Source organism: Mya arenaria, chromosome 12 (genome assembly GCF_026914265.1).
Source record: "Mya arenaria isolate MELC-2E11 chromosome 12, ASM2691426v1".
NCBI classification, from domain to species: domain Eukaryota; kingdom Metazoa; phylum Mollusca; class Bivalvia; order Myida; family Myidae; genus Mya; species Mya arenaria.
The window spans coordinates 34,824,591-34,841,000 of record NC_069133.1 but is presented as its reverse complement, the minus strand read 5'-3'; the positions used below and the strand labels follow the sequence as shown (position 1 = coordinate 34,841,000).

The 16,410-nt window shown below is 38.6% G+C and overlaps 1 protein-coding gene across 1 annotated transcript; it reads right to left on the bottom strand.

Annotated features, from left to right (window-relative positions):
- Positions 1-1,228: 1,228 nt before the first annotated feature.
- On the bottom strand, positions 1,229-15,711 carry LOC128212029 (CD109 antigen-like). The gene is made up of 34 exons (XM_052917246.1): positions 15,576-15,711; positions 15,299-15,359; positions 14,905-15,065; positions 14,646-14,665; positions 13,689-13,842; positions 13,452-13,522; positions 12,847-12,993; positions 12,540-12,579; positions 12,328-12,412; positions 11,959-12,082; positions 11,451-11,675; positions 10,976-11,272; positions 10,648-10,746; positions 9,902-9,964; positions 9,561-9,749; positions 9,294-9,443; positions 8,340-8,465; positions 8,071-8,113; positions 7,616-7,838; positions 6,753-6,870; positions 6,425-6,538; positions 6,143-6,241; positions 5,862-5,990; positions 5,314-5,629; positions 4,927-5,165; positions 4,656-4,733; positions 4,205-4,379; positions 3,713-3,918; positions 3,339-3,488; positions 3,116-3,178; positions 2,875-2,984; positions 2,600-2,747; positions 2,246-2,348; positions 1,229-1,426 (listed from the first exon to the last, which is right to left on the bottom strand). Exons 1-34 carry the CDS (start codon positions 15,586-15,588, stop codon positions 1,332-1,334), a joined length of 4,434 nt encoding a protein of 1,477 aa, XP_052773206.1. The 5' UTR covers positions 15,589-15,711; the 3' UTR covers positions 1,229-1,331.
- Between the last annotated feature and the right edge of the window lie 699 nt (positions 15,712-16,410).

The following is a 16,410-nucleotide window of genomic DNA, read 5'->3' as shown; positions in this document are numbered from 1 at the left end:
AGTCTCATAAGGAGATTGCTTCCATGGCTACGTCTGACCGTTGCTTGCACCGATTTGATTTATCTTTTGAATGGGGACTCCATTAGGAGTTTGTATATAAGCTACGCCTGGCCGTTTTATGCCCTAACCCAAATGTCTTATTTCTAGGGATCTCATTAGGAACGTAAAAATAATTCAAAGTTGATTACCCTAATGTAAGTTTTGTAAGTTTCTAATATTTGAACGGGGGCCTCTTTAGGAGTTTCTATCTATGGCACCGTTTGGCCGTTGATAGTACTTTCCGAATAAACATGATTCACTTCCGTTCGCTCTAGTTTGTTCTTACATCTCACCAGGATCTGTCCGTCCGTTGTCTGATTGATCACCGGTCGTCTATCAACATATACATGGAGCTTAGCACGTGTATTTCATCGGAATTTCTAAATTGTATCAGATTACTCCAACAGTAGGTCAATTATATTAAAGACATGGAATAAATACTAGTAGTGTCACACGTACATGCATTTTGAAATACACTCCTTAATATACTAGTTTCATTGTTAGGGTGACTTAGTTCCATTAAAGTAAACTGTGTTTTTCCCTATGATATTTCAAGCTATGATTAAAGAATATCGGCGGTTATCCGGTCTCACGAACCTGCATTTGTTTCAAACAAGTCACTCATAATACACATTCTAGTTTACACGTCTACATATAAGACACGCTGCACTTAACACGCTTGTATACACCTTAAAATGTGGAGCTAGCACGCTTCGCAAACTTAATTAAGAGGTCGTTACATGTCAAGGTCATTAGAGATAGCATACAAGTACTTTTCTCGGCACTCTGTAGGTTTTCAATGAATAATTTGTATTAAATGAATATCTTTAAATAAATATTTAGAATGTATTTTAGGGATTTGTATAGAATATTCTAGAAATTTCTATTCGTTCGATGTATAGAAGTTTTAGAACAAACACAATTCTTATAGATTTTGAGAGTTCTGAAGGATTAGTTTTTAGTATGTTCTGGAACATTCATAATTGGTATAAAAGGGCAATCTTCTCTGAGTCCTGTCAGCAATCATTTATTATCGGTTTGCAGATATTTACCGAAAAATTTGCTCTTTCCAAAATAAAATATAAAAATTTGTAAAAATGGTATATCTGTGAGAGTGCAGCTTTAAAGTGTGTAGCTTGTTTTCTCTATCTCTTTTGCGTTTGGTGGTCGTAATAATAGGGAGCATAACAAAACATAATATTTATTGAAAACAAAATATACATGTAAGATATTTAAAAGCAAGAGATGGATAAATAATTATTTTCTGCAATCATGGACTGTCTGTTGGACATCTAGGGACGACAGAAGTCACACTCCGCTCCACATACATCGCAAACCTCCGACCCGCTCACCGCCTTCGGCACGTAGAACTCCGTCACTTGTTTACCTGTCCAGAAAAAGTTATTGAGTGTAATGGATATTTTGTTAGTATCGCACAAGACTGAACCATGTTTATGTTCGTGCATATCATTTTGAGCATATGTTGAAGTAAAGAAACAAAATGACAAGATATCATTTTCTACGTTTGAAATTTTGAAAAATGAGAAAATCATTTTCCTTGATTTGATTTTATGTCCAGTAGGTTGCATAATAATAGTCCTATATGGGTGGTTTTAGGCTCTAAATAGTCATTCAGCTTCGAAACATTGTACTTACTAAACGGGTCGAGCTTTATAAAATAATTTCATAAACTATTAATTGTAGTAATTTGGATATGGTAGAATGTTTGGATCAGCATTTAGTGATATCTAAGATAATTTTTGTGTTCATGTGTGTGTGTGTGTGTGTGTGTGTGCGTGTGCGTGTGCGTGTGCATTATTACAGAATGAGATTCCTGGAAGAATATTATGTTCATTAACTCATATATTTATTTGATATGCTGCTTGAATGTTATATATGATGAATAGTTTTGTATATCCACATGTATGTTTTAGTCAACGTCTGAGTTCTACTTGACGTTCAAATCAATAAATGATTTTTTGAATTGAAAGTGTGCTTGTCTATTTAGAGACATGGTGTCTTTAAAGGAACAATAGTATTCAATGTTAGTACATTTTTTTACATCACACAACGTTCTATTGAATAAATAACTTGACCTGTTATACACAATCGATATGTGCAGATCAGCCATCGAAAAAACGAACCCTTGTTCGTTAATGATCATTCTATCATTCAAATACTGGTTTGACATAACTTTGAGTCTTACCTGGGTCATAGTAGTCCAGGACGGCGACGGCGACGGGTTGGGCGCCCGCCACGAGACCAGACCGGTACATGGTCGCCGACACGCACGTGCCGCCTGACCCGATCTGACAGAAGAAACCATAGAATAATTATATTTTAAAGTTGTGTAATGTGAATAATCACACACAGACACAAACGTCGGTCGTTTCAATTCGTACAAAAATACTATCCCTGATGGCCTTTATAAGGCACTCATTTATGCAAGAAACAGTACATCTTACACACAAATAAAAACCAGAATACTCATACCAAGAGTAAGCTAAACCAATCATTTTACTTTCAAGTGAAATCATTTATAACAGACACAGGAATATACCTCAGCAAAGTAGATGACGATTTTGCGGGACTCAAACTCGATACGTTTGTGTTGTGGCTTGGACACAATGCCGCCGGCATCTACGGAGAACCCGGATGGCATGCCAATCTCAATCAGCGCCATCGAACTTGAACCTTCCTCTTGCCAACTGATCATAAAGAAATGAAAAACTGTTAAAAGGTACAGAAAAGAAGATAAACTAATTGAGTGTCTAGATCTTGAATTAAAAGAACATGAACTATGCTCGTTTCACATTTTTTTTACTCAATACTGACCTTGCACAGACATTGACTTCGAATTCGTTGGCGGTTTCCCTGGGAACGTTCACATTGAGTTTGAAACTCTTCTTCTGGTCATCGTCGTCAATGTTGTACGATACCTCCACCTGATCAAAATAACACGTAATTAAAAAACACGAGGGTGAAAAACGTCTGCTATAATACGGTCAATTTAAGTTAGAGTACTTATTATCAAATACATCATCAGTCCTTATAGTTTCAAGACAGGTCTTCTCACCTGTACCAGTGCAAGTCCCATCCCGGTTGCCGTTATGGTTACAAGCCCGACGTCTGCTGGCAGCTGAAAAACCAGAATAGTAGTTTTAAAACCACAGTATCCCACAAATGCCAAAGCATACAAATAAATCACAAAATTCTTTGTTTTAACTTGATATTATGTAAAGTGACCTGCAATACTTGTCGACAAATTAAGACTGTCACTAAACAAGTTCTATACGTACATCTCTAGTCTGCAGAACGCGGGCGTTCGTGCTATCGATGGTTATAGAGTTTTCATATCCTTTTCCCGAGATGTCGATTGTCATGGCAAACTGCTTTGAAAATAAGAGGGCTGCGATCTCCGAAAGACCCTGTAGGGCTATCACTGTGTCCTGGAAATAAAGATGTGCTTTTACTTGAGGCATTTATGTAAAAGTACCGGGCTATGACTTTATCAGGATGCTCATGTGACCTATACATATATATGTCAATCATATAAATTATGGCTTACATACTTATATCTAACATTTTCATTTAAATGATGCTCGAAGAACTGGAACAAGTTACAATGTATTTTGTATATGTTTTTCCAGGAGCGCTGGGTGTGTACACGAACCTGTGTTGAGTGGAATCCTCCATGCGCGTTCCTCTGGGTGGTCAGCCACTTGAGCACCTGTACGCCGATGGCGGTGTCCTTCCGCTGGGCGAGTGTCAGGAGCGCGTATGACGTAATTTCCACATTCACCGCCTTCCCGGTCCGGCTCTCCCACGGTTTGCTTTCCGTGGTGGTCTGGCTAGCCTTCTCCCAGTGTTTAGTACCGTCTGCATTTAACGATAACTTGCATTTTAATTTAGAATCAAGAATTTAGCTATAGATTTAAGATGATTAGAAATTCATCGTTCTGATATATCTTGATTGCATTAATATACCATGGAATCAATCTAAAACATAGATGGGACTCAAAGACAGCCTTGTAGCGCTCTTTATGTTTGGTATTTCAATGAAAATTGACAATGTTTGAATACCGTTAATAATTCTATGATGGTGGAGTTATTTTTCTTATTGTTGCTGTTTATCTGCTTCAATACCTAAAAGCCTTAAACAAACCTTGCTCGATGGTTTTGTTATCCAACTTGGTCCACACATCGTTGGCCTTGGAACTGCCGGCCATTTGGAGGGCGTATCCGACAATCGCAAGGTCATACACATTCGTTATCTGACTTATTTGCCCTTCGAGGTATGTCTGGGATTTCGCTTGGGCTGCAGAGATTTTAATGGCCACCTTTGAAATATCAGAGACGTTTCATGATAATAAAATAGATTGATAATTTTCTTCAAAGATATAAAGTCCAATACTAAATATTCTGTAATAGAGTTCATTGTTTACGCAAATGAATCCCCGTCCATTGTACATTTTCTATTACCATAACTACCTAGAGAACATGCGACACGAGTATTCATTTCTGGAAATATATGACTACAGTATATTTGAATTGTCATATTTTGTCTTTAAATCTTCACACATTTTATGACATCGATAGCAGACGAAGGTTTTTACCCCCTGTACGGATCTGGCCTCCAGTAAAGATATCAGCACGTACGCTGTAAGGGAAGTCTGTCCTCCTATGGAGCCACCCTATAAAAAACAACGGCGTGATGACAAAATATAATACAGGAATGGTAATGGTTCTTTTTAAGAATAAACACTTCTTAAAGTCGTAATAAGTTAGCCTTTTTACGAGTAAATGGAGATTCGAAAGTCCATTCATGATGTCAATTAAAATCGATTTTCTTCATCCACTTGTACACAGACAAAAGGCGCAGTTTACCTGCATTTCCTTGTGTATCACCCTTCCCGGTTCATTAAAGGTGCCGTTCGCATTCTGCTGTTCAGTGAGCCAGTCCACGGCCTTGTGGATAACTTTCTCGTCGACAAACACGTAGTCCATGGCTTGTACGAACGACTTTACCACGAAGGCCGTTAGCCACGTGCTGCCGGACTTGTCACTGTCCCCGAACGCGCTGAACGAGCCGTCACTGTGGCTGTACGTCAGCTCGCGTTGGTAACCTACCGGGAAAACATTCATTAATGAGACAACTACATAACAGATGTACTTTATTGTCACCAGTGTAATTACAGAACCAAAAAAAAAATCAATAGGCGAATGGTAGGCCAACATCAACTAGTTTGAGCTGTGCAACGGAACTGTTTCTACCTGTTTCCATAAACTTCTTTGCTTTGTTCATGATGGTTGCGTCGAGGTTATCAGTCGCCTCCAGGTACTTAATGATGAAAATGTTTGGGGCGAATTTGATCATGTTTTGTTCTCCACATCCGGTAGGCAGCCTGAGCAGCTTGTCAAGGCCGCTGATACTTGGGCCCATCAGATCCGCCACGGCCGTGACCTTGACCCTTTCAGAGCCGACCACCGTCCGCAGGGGGTACTCTACGTTAACAGTATTGGTCTGTGTTCCAGTGGTTTTCAGATCCACCACAAACGGGACGTTGTATTCGCGCGGGGTACCCTCCGCCTGCAACACCGAAATTAAATTACTTTTTATGCATCATCACTTTAAGTATAAATTAGAAAACACGTTTTGTCCTTCATGCAAATGTATGTACAAGTATGTGGTTCCTTTAAAAATTGGATCTGACTTGGAAAGTATGCATTGGTGATTTATAGTGACTCTAGACAACTAATACAGACACAATATTGACTTTATTCTCAGTATGTTTGTAGGTATATATCGCGTGTGTTCTCACCTCTACGAGTAGTTTCTTGTGCACTGCGTCCGCGCTGATCGTGGTCTGGGCCCTCACAGAGATGTCGATCAAGCCGATCGTCTTGGCCACTATCGGGAAATACACAGCCACAACCTCGTCCGAACCCACCTAGAGCAGGTATGGAACGTTGTTATTTTGAACGAAAATTGTCACTATGAAATTTAAGCTGTTTAGAAAAATGCAATAATAAATGAATAACTAAAAGCTAAACCACAAACTGGCCATTCACCAAATAAAGTGAACATTTCTAGAGTGCTTACCGATATGATTCTGCGCACTTCAACCGACGCTCTGGACTGATTTGTCCCGTCAATAATGATATTGTCAAACTCCTCGCTCTTCTCCAAGATCACGTGTGTCTGCATGAAAGTAAATACTTTGGCAACTGTAAACGATGCACTAACTGATGAATCCAAACTAGCCATGTACCATAGTAATGCAACAAAATCAGTCTAACTATGTTAATGAAACAATCGTTGTTGGATATTTTCTATACTATTTAGCGATTTGTTAATAATTGAAGACATTGCTATTCGCCTTACCGAGAGTGGTATAGCTCGGTAGTTGTGAATGTTGACCTGCAGTATGACCTTCTCGCCCCGAATCACGGAGTAAGGCATGTTCACTGCCACGAAAAACGGCAGGGACACTTGCAGCTGAAATACAAACGCATGATTGTATAGTAACAATAGTAATAAACATCCATCAATCCATGGTACCAAAAGAACAACGATCAGTTCAGCCGCTACCATGGGCAAGTGGTTTGTCTGATAGTCCGTAGTGAAACTATTCATGTAAATAAACAAGTATCAAAGCATATTTTTTTCAAACCAATTATCATAATACACAGAAATGATAAATCAAGGTTACCTGTGCGGATTCTGGTGCTACCCCGAGGCCGGTGTCTGGGTGGACGGCGAAGGCCGTGGCGATCCAGGACGTGATGGTGTCAGGGACCGTCTCCTCGATACGTGCAAACCCATTCGACCTGCACATACAATAAGGGAGGTTATAATATACATATCACGGCACGTATGACTCGAAAGAAGCGGTTCGAATTTACTACATTTCCAGTATACAATATTTGCATGTTATACATCATGTTAGCTTCTTTTTTTTTTATTTAAAATATATATGATAACATTATTGAGAGTTCCTATAATATGTACATGCATATATACAGAGGTGTCTGATACACACATAATATTTATGTAAAGTGAAGTTCTGTTGAGATGAGCTTCAATAAACAATGTCAGTTTGGCGTGAGAATCAGCAAGGGTAATCTTCTACACTGAGATACATGCATATGTGACGTATGTACGGAAATAATAAATATAAGATCTGTAGCGACAGGAATACATGGTGTAGTAAACTGGTGCATGGTTCTACAGGATACATGGCTCGAGTGGCGATAGCTAGATACAGACACATTCAGACGAGAGGGAGTTATTACTGTACGCTTCCTGACGCCCAAAGCCAAGTTTCTGGAAAATACTTTCTTGCCCGGTCAACTGGTTTCACATCACCACTTGCCACAATCTTGTTCTGGCCCTTATCACGACCCTTCACATTTTCTTGCTTTGGTTTACACTTTGTCATTCTCCCACTGGAAGCCAGAACGTTGCCTTTTCTTCTTATATGCCATCGTCGACGCTTTACATACTACGAAGATCGTTTATCTAAATGATGAAAGTGAGATAAATGAACACGCAAATGAATAAAGGTAAACATACTCGACTTTCTCGCTGCGCCACAACCATGTCTCCGGGAATAGTTTACGGGTCCGCTGTACCGGCACCAGCTCAGCCGAAGGCACAGCTGTAGGGATTGCGGATTTCATGAGGATCATTGACGGCGCCATTCCAGGAATTCTTTCTATGTCGCCCATCGCCAACATCGGTCTACGACTTCTCCGCATCCACTCCATTGGGACTGGTAGGATTTCCGGTTCAGGATCTGTACATTGGTTGGCATAAAACAATACCTACTCAACATGGTTTGCCACGTAATGATATCAGTTCCCGAGCAGACACAATACATGTGTATATTGCTTCAACGAAAACGGTGCGTTATAATGAATAATATAGTATTGGTACTAAATAAAACAAGACTATATTTTTAGGCTTTTAGGTTTTCTGTTTTTAATAAGTATTTATTATATGATTGACCAGTCCAGCTGCATACTTACGCTCATATATTTCGGCGTCGGTAAAAACAAGAACACCAGCATCCTGTGTCGAGAAAAAAGGTGATTTTCTAAGCTATTAAATAAAGCAACTCATTTCCAAAGTAAAGTCATAATATAATAGTGGCATAGTTACTATACAGATGGTCGAACGTTTAAACGTCATAATGTTGTAGTGGTTTCTTAATGCATCAATCATTAATAGTATTGATATCAATCAAAACATGAAGCAACCAATTCATTTTATGATCACACGTAACGTTCAAACTTACGTCAAATATGTCCTTGGTGTCCACGCCGCCAACGGAAACGGGCCACCGGAAGCAGAACCAATCACACACCGGCCGTATTCTGGTCCGCTTCGACTTTAAGGAGTAGTCGCTCAAATCACCGATAACCTGAATGTAGTTGATTGCTTATAATACAATTATACTGATAACCACTTTGAGCTGTGTTTCATGATCCTATGCATGAGAAGAATAACAAGATATGGATTGGTACTAAAAGGACGTTGACAGAGAGCAAACCAGTCGTAACAAGGGCAGTCCTTAACATCTTACAGCGACGGGTTTTCCGTCACCTCTAAATAAGTCTCATAGCTTTGGCTTTGGTGCGCGGTCTCTTGACGTTCATTTTTTTCCAATCAATTTTCCGTCAACCATTTTATTTAGACCGCGAACCGACCATTTAAGTAAAATATCTCCTTTGTATTTTGAAAGCGGTAAGAAATTGAACTAAGGGCAAAAACGTTAAGACTTCATTTTGGTAATAGTTACGTGCTTTTCTGCTAGTGCCTCTATGAAAAACAATCATTTTAAAACAATATGTAGCAATACGATATGGGAATGGAAAAATATCAACGGTTATAGTTCCTGTACATTTGTCATCAATGAGATGTATCTGAAAATCGGTTAATGTAAATACAAGACCTTTGGAGTAATTCTCCGGACAACAAGAAAACGAATGGAAATTAAAAAGGCAATGACTAAATAGTTACGGTTCCTGTGCTTTGCATTTCTTATCTATGCGATTCATCCGGGTGTGGAAGTCAATCCCTCAAGTTATTTTGGACTTATGCAACACACGCACACGCACAAACGCACACGTACACGCACACAATTTCTATATCCATTTCGCCATTCGGCGGAGGATAACAAACATACTGTTGGAAAATTGCGATATCATAATTTTTCTATAAAGCTGCAAAAGATTCCGTCGCTTTGTACCTGAGACGTAGTGATATCATTTCCTGTTCCAAGTAACAGCACGCTCTTGTCGACGCCCAGAACGTTGACAGTGGAACCTACGTCGGCTTTCACGTCAAAACGTATTTTGTCAGCAGGTTGCGCTTCTGTCTTGTTGAAACTAACGCTGACCTATAAAGAAGCAAAATGACACCGACAATCAGCATATAATGGCTACATACTAGCATGGCATTTAACGATAGTAGAACAAGAAGTATCAAGGAAATATAACACGAGAAGCCAATTTACCTTGTTTTCAAAGACGCCTTCCACATTAATTGTTAAAGAGTCGGCAACCACTTCGCCGTTCTTTCGAACGTAGAAGGCGACCACACGCGCACGTGGCGCCATGCTTGACATCACCGGAAGACGCCACGTGGTCTCCTTCCCGCTCACCAGAATTTTACCAGCGTCCACTAACGTCCCACGGGAGTAAACCTGGAGAAATAGTTAATAATTCGTCGGTTAAACAGTTTTTAAAAGTTCTCATAAACAAATGCGTTTATAATGACATGTCAGTGCAACGACATTAACGGAGATTTATCGATAACGTATGCGTACGTGAGTGTTGTCAAAGCAATTTTGTTTACCTGGTAAGTCAGATGAGCGACTCGTTCTGTGGCCTTGATGTGAAACTCAGCATCCTGCCAAGCCTGCCAATATATTTTTAGAATTATTATATTAGTAATATAAAGCTTATGAATTCTTAGAATTCTTTTTTGTAACGAATCTCAGGACAATTATCTAATAGAATGTGTTACGCTTTGATGTCAAAATTGTAAAAAAAAGTACCAAAATGTTAAAAAAAAAAATGTGTCGGAGCCCGGGTTCGAACCCGCGTCGCCAAAATTGAAACCTGGGGTCTTCCCCACTGAGATATCAAGGCTTACACCAATTACTGTGACATAATTAAGCTATAAACCTACCTCGGTAATATCACGTGATAACGCCGACTAGCAAATCACGCATAAGGAATGAATTTACCCGGTAGACTAACCCAGTAACTTTTTTTAATGGAAAAATACAAAATAACTGCTAAACTTAAATAAATTATAAACTATGTGGTACTTCAATAATTAAGTTTCAATGCATTGTACATATCGATGCCAAGTTTATGACATTTTTCGATAATTTTATTTATTTTTTTCGCTATTTTTTCATCTGTGAGACAGTCCCTTTAAATTAGGAGACTATAATCATGGAGGTATTTATTATATGTGGAACGTTCGTAAAACAATATTGTCAAGTTTGGTACAAAACATGATAAATTAATGAAACATAGTTTTTGATCGCGTTCAACAAGTAGTTGCATGGTATGAACAGCAGTGTGTCGTACCGTTGGGTTGAGGGTGGTGGACCGGAGCTGCAGGAAGTTGTCACTCGGGGAATGCCGCCTCTTGAACGTCCGCGATACAGACGCGTCGTTATATTCCGCCTAGTGTAAAAGACCATCGGCATATTGAAACAATCCTTAAAACAAGTGGAAGTATACTATTTAAAAAACAACAACAATATCTTTTAATTGGTAGCCTTTCAATGATGGTAAACCAATAAGTTAACTGAGTCTTCCCAGTAAGGGCAAAAAATTACACTTGTTCTTTTTTTTCTAAAATTATCTTGTCCTGTCCCATCAATCCAAACCGCCGCTACAAACCAACACTGACCATGACTTTGACGTTCTCTAGGCGGGTGTCTGTTGAGAAAGAGAACTCCACGATGCCGTCGGCCGGGATCGTGTAGGAAACGGGAGGGAGGCGCTTAGACTCCGTTCGCCGTCTAGGTGGTGGCAGCGGATGCATGAACCGTTTCCGGAAGTCAGATAGGGAACCTGGGAGATTGGACCGGCTTAGAGTTTCCTGCTTTGGCCGGACTGGTAAGGGTTTTCGGTACTCGGTGATGGTGACCCTGAGCTCCCCGTTCACCGCGTCTGGGGGTGATCCGTCACGCTGGGATACCTTTACCTAGAGGTGGAAACATTTGTACTTGTACTTGAAACATATGTTCTTGTACATATACAGGAGCTTACAATTCACATCATTATGCATTTATTTATTTACACTACTCATCACTTGGTCATGCAAAGTAAATTTTATATTGTTCAATAAAATGATCTTTGTTAGATAAGTATTCATGTGTTACCACAGCGTCGTATGTCATTCCCGGCTTGAAAGTTTCCGGCAGTGATTTAGGAAACTCGAGTTGTATCGGTTGTCGGTAGAAGGTCAATTCTTGCGAATCGTTCTGTCGCAGTTTTGTAACACCCTCGGTGACGTTTGCCTCAAAAACGAGCGTGTAGCCGTCCAGAAAACGTGCTTCTTCCTCAAGACGGGACGTAGCCACCGTGAAACTCGCCTTGCCGTTGATCTGAAATAGTTCATAAAGGGTGTTACGTGAAAAGCGTTGTTAATATAGTGATGTATAACATTTCCAACGAAAACTTAAATATGAAGAGTAAAAAATACTTTTATTAAGTAAGTAATCTTCTTCAAAAAAGAGCATACTTCATTTAGGAAATATATTTTACTTTCGAGAACTATATCAAAAGCGGTAGAGAACCGTTTGGACTTTAGATACGCTCCAACATATTAAATCTCTAATTCCACGTGCGATATGATAGTTTTATTTGATTCAGTCAATGTCTCCTTACCGGGAATTTCATCTCTATCTCTGAGCTGACTTTGACCCTCGCATTGTTCTGCCAATCGAAGCGCTCAAAAACGGGTTGGATACGGAGCTCCACCTCGCCTTTCACCGGCTTCCCGAACGTGTATCTGACACACAAGAAACAAACACTGTCATACAAACTTTAATGGCTTAATTTCTTTCGACAAATGATCTTTTTTTAAGTTGATGAACTTTTAAGAAATCAAAACTCAGCATGTCCCATTACCGTTTCATGAATTAGACGAGTGTCACTAAAATATTAAGAAAAAAATATAACCCAAAACGTTTTAGTCCTACGTGTGTAAAAATAAACGTCCTTGTACAAGAGAACAAAGAGTGGATGAGTTCTTACGTGGCTTTGATATTTCCCGTAAAGTCCTTCTCCTGGGTCCGTCCAAAGGCCGGAAGGTCAAGCTTTACCTCAAACTTGGGTAGCACTGCAGGGGAGGGAGACATAATTAAGGAAAACTCAAGACATTTTTACGTGATGTGAATTTCTCTTATTCCACACAATGGATGTCCTTCCGACATTTAAAGCTCATGAATAGCACCATAAATACTCACCGTATTCGTCAACAACAAACGTCTTCTCCTGAAAGCCGCCCTGAAAAAAAAGTGCCAATAAGAATATAAATGTCATTAAGTATATAAAGTTCTAAAGAAAACGTTTTAAAATATCCTCACGCACACACGAATAGTCGGTCAGTCGAATAAACAAAACTGCATAACCTTAAGTAGCTAGCAGTAAACCAACCAAACTCAATTTAACGAGAACATTTGCTTAAATTTGCTTAAAAGTGTATGTATATTTTAACGTTTCCAAGACAATTAAGTATAAAATAAAGTATTATATAGACACACGCCGAAGTACCTCATATGAGAGGAGCTTTGCCTTGATTTTCCAGGTGCCGAGGATTGGCTGGTCAGACATGGCCTGCTCCTGGACGTAAACACCGCCCACACTGGTCAGTTCAGCCTCGCTTACTGACCACTGGTTTATCTTGTTACCTTTGGGGTCCTGGTAACAAAACAAAATACAAACAAATAAACCGCCGGCGTTGTTGAATAGAGATTGTGTTGTGAGTTTTACGGGCACTGCATATAGTAAAATAATAAATATTTGATAAATATATAAACTATGTAAAAGAACTGCTTTACTTCTGAGACTTGATACACAAACTCGCACGTTAATAAACATTCAATAGTCCGGGAAGTTGGAAAACATCTCATTATTGCTCTAGAATCCTAGAAAGTCGTAGAACATTAATGTTTTCTGGCTAAAAGCGTTACTAAGACTTTATAGAAATTTGAAATTTTCGGCCGTTTTTCGAACAATGTAGATTCGTTTTATCGTGAGTTATCTTATATGACTGAATTGAAGGCATTGATGCCAAAAACAGGTTATTCTGAGACAATAATTTCAAAAATGTCAAATCTGCGAGAGTGCAGTTTAAGTGTAAGTACACCTATACTTACAAACAGTTCGACTTTCAGTTTGTCGAAGACCACTCGAAGATTCGAGGTAATTCCAAACACACGGAAATGCACTGAAATAAATTGATCAAAATTATATATTATTTATAAAAAAAAGGGTTATCTGGGTATCGTGTAGATTTTGTTCAATTTCATCAAATGTCGGTTATGATAATTATATTAACTATATTTCAAAATTTTATATCAGAATATTTCATGATAAGGAAAATGCAATGTAACCTGTTTGTCCCGGCTTGTAGATAGGTTTGTCGGTCTGTAGGTACAGGTCGATGACCTTGGTTTCAAGGGAGACGTCCTTGACCTCCCTGAAGGTCAGCCCGCCCGTCCCGCTTACCTCCAACCGGAAACTGTCAGCCGTCACGTTCACAGGGATCTGTGGGATAGTAACGGGAATGCGGATTACTGATTCTTTGAAATAAAATGAACTGTTCTACAAATATTTAGAATACAACCTTAATATTCAGCCAATGAAATTGCATAACTGCAATAATTAAGTACTGGGCTTACTCATTAAGAATTTAAACTTTTGCGGGTTGTTAAAAGTCCGCTTATTGCCAATCATCCGATACACAAACCCTGCGTCAGAGTTTGCGTTGACGATTTGTCAGCCGATGCGGTGGTATTCTAAGGCATTAAGATGACCTGAAGTAACATTTTAATGGTTAAGAAGGGCTCGATCGCTTTGATCATTCCGCCCACTCTTAATCATTAAATTGTTACTTCATTTCATCGAACTATTACTTGACTTGGTTACGGGATATGTATTATGATAGTATATATACATAATTTTGAAATTACAGGACTCGGGCACGAACATTTTTCTCGAATATGCGTCCTTGCACCTTTGTTAGACACCTCATGTAGAGCAAAATGACACTCGAGACAACAATGGCGCTATGCGGAGACATATCTTTTTCAGATGCATTTATCATATTGATGGTGACAAAAACCATTCTCGATTAAGAAATGAATTAAACAAAGGCTGTCACGATGACCCCGACTTGTGTAAACATATTCTGTAAGCTGCATTGTATATGTATACTCTCTCTATCGTTGGACTTAATATAAATATGTATACATATTCAATGAACACTCGATCAAAAAAATGCTTAAATTAATTAAGATAACATTTCATGAATCCCGTTTTAACCATGATCGTTCAAAAAATTGACTTACCTGGAGATTTATCTGTATATCTGGAAAAATGAAGTGTTTTGATATTATTGCATATTATATAGTTCCACTGAGTAATATAGTGGTCTTGTTCGTGCTTTTATCACGTAATTCAATAGAATATTAACTGACTAGTTAACTACTTGAACAACAATTAGTTCAACTGTACTTTTGAAGGGTGAAATATTAAAGGCGATTTTCCATAAATACGACCGGAAGTTACGGTTATGGTTATGGTGTATCTGGCTGGAATTTGTGTTACCGGACTGATCCTGTGTTGTCCTGGATCCAAGGGCCACCGTCTCCTTGCCGAACAGCTTGGCGGTGATTGTGACGGGGCCGGACGGGGTCGCCAGCAGCTTCCCGTGCACGATATACTCGTGCCCAGGTCGGAACACATTAGGTGACACGAATATGAATGAACTGTAAAACAACATGACCCGTGCGATGACGTAAAAGATTAAAATTTAATTCGGCTTATTCTGTAATGAAACAAGCAAACCAGGCCCAAAGATAAAACTGAAGATCGTAAATGCATGGACATTATATCTTGTTTTATCCCCCCCCCCAAAAAAAAAAACAACAACAAAAAAACAAAAACAAAAACAACAACAACAACAAAAACAACAATGAAACACGATCTATCAATAACTTACTTTGCAGCATTGCTGTAGGCAATTTGGAGCAGAGTTATCACCCCCACGACGAACATAGAGTCTGCAAACAACAAATGTTATATATGACTCTGCGGTTCACGTTTTTCTGGTGTATTATTTTAATTAATTAGACACTTTACACTAAAATAATGAATTTTGTGTTTGCAAATAAAAACAACTTCTTAACAGATCTAAGAATATATTTGATTTCTTTAAATTCGTATATCAAATAGTTTAACAACTCGAATTAATAAGTACTACGTTACTGTATACGAACCTTTATGCCTCATCTTGACGAGAACAATTAATAATACCACCACTTATATCAGTGTTCCTTTTATACAAGTGACACGGATGTTTATACTTAATTCGCGGAAGAGGACTCGTCCGTTTAAAGGATAATTTGTTTATGCAGTAAACTAGTAATACATGGCAAGCGGTGTTATGAGCGCGTTGTTACGGTAAGTAGCCGTTGACGTCAGATACATAAATCAACTGTTTTTTTCAAGGTATCAAATTGTGAAATGCTCTGCACCGTCATTTTTTATTGGTTGTGTTCGAATATTATGCAGGCTACGGGTTTTTATGTTCATTTTACTAGCTCACGTTTAACATTGCATTTATAAACATTCCCGAATTAAGATAAACATGAAAACATTTAGATGAGTATACACATTTACATAGATGAAATACAACGTTTACAAAACTCAAGATTGCAAATCGCTTTGATAGTCCGAAGTAAATAGACCATACATGAGATAAAAGCATTGTAGATTTATTAGATTTAGTTTTATAACCTTTTCAACTTGCACAAACGTAACATATTTACCGAAATGACCCGAATATGACATAAAACACAGTTATAGCCATACAATTAAATGACAAGTAAAGAATGAAAAGAGAACCGTGAACGTCCAATTGTTGTTTTTTTATTCGAAAATGCGGCATATTATAAATTATTACTGAGCCCAGAGTTATGGACCGTGTTATAAACGCAACATGTGTGCCAAGTTTTGTTGGAATATATTTTAAGGTTTTGAGATACAGTTAAGGTAAATGTTGTTACACGCTGATGATGACAACGACGCCAAGGTTTAGACTTTCTCCGAAAA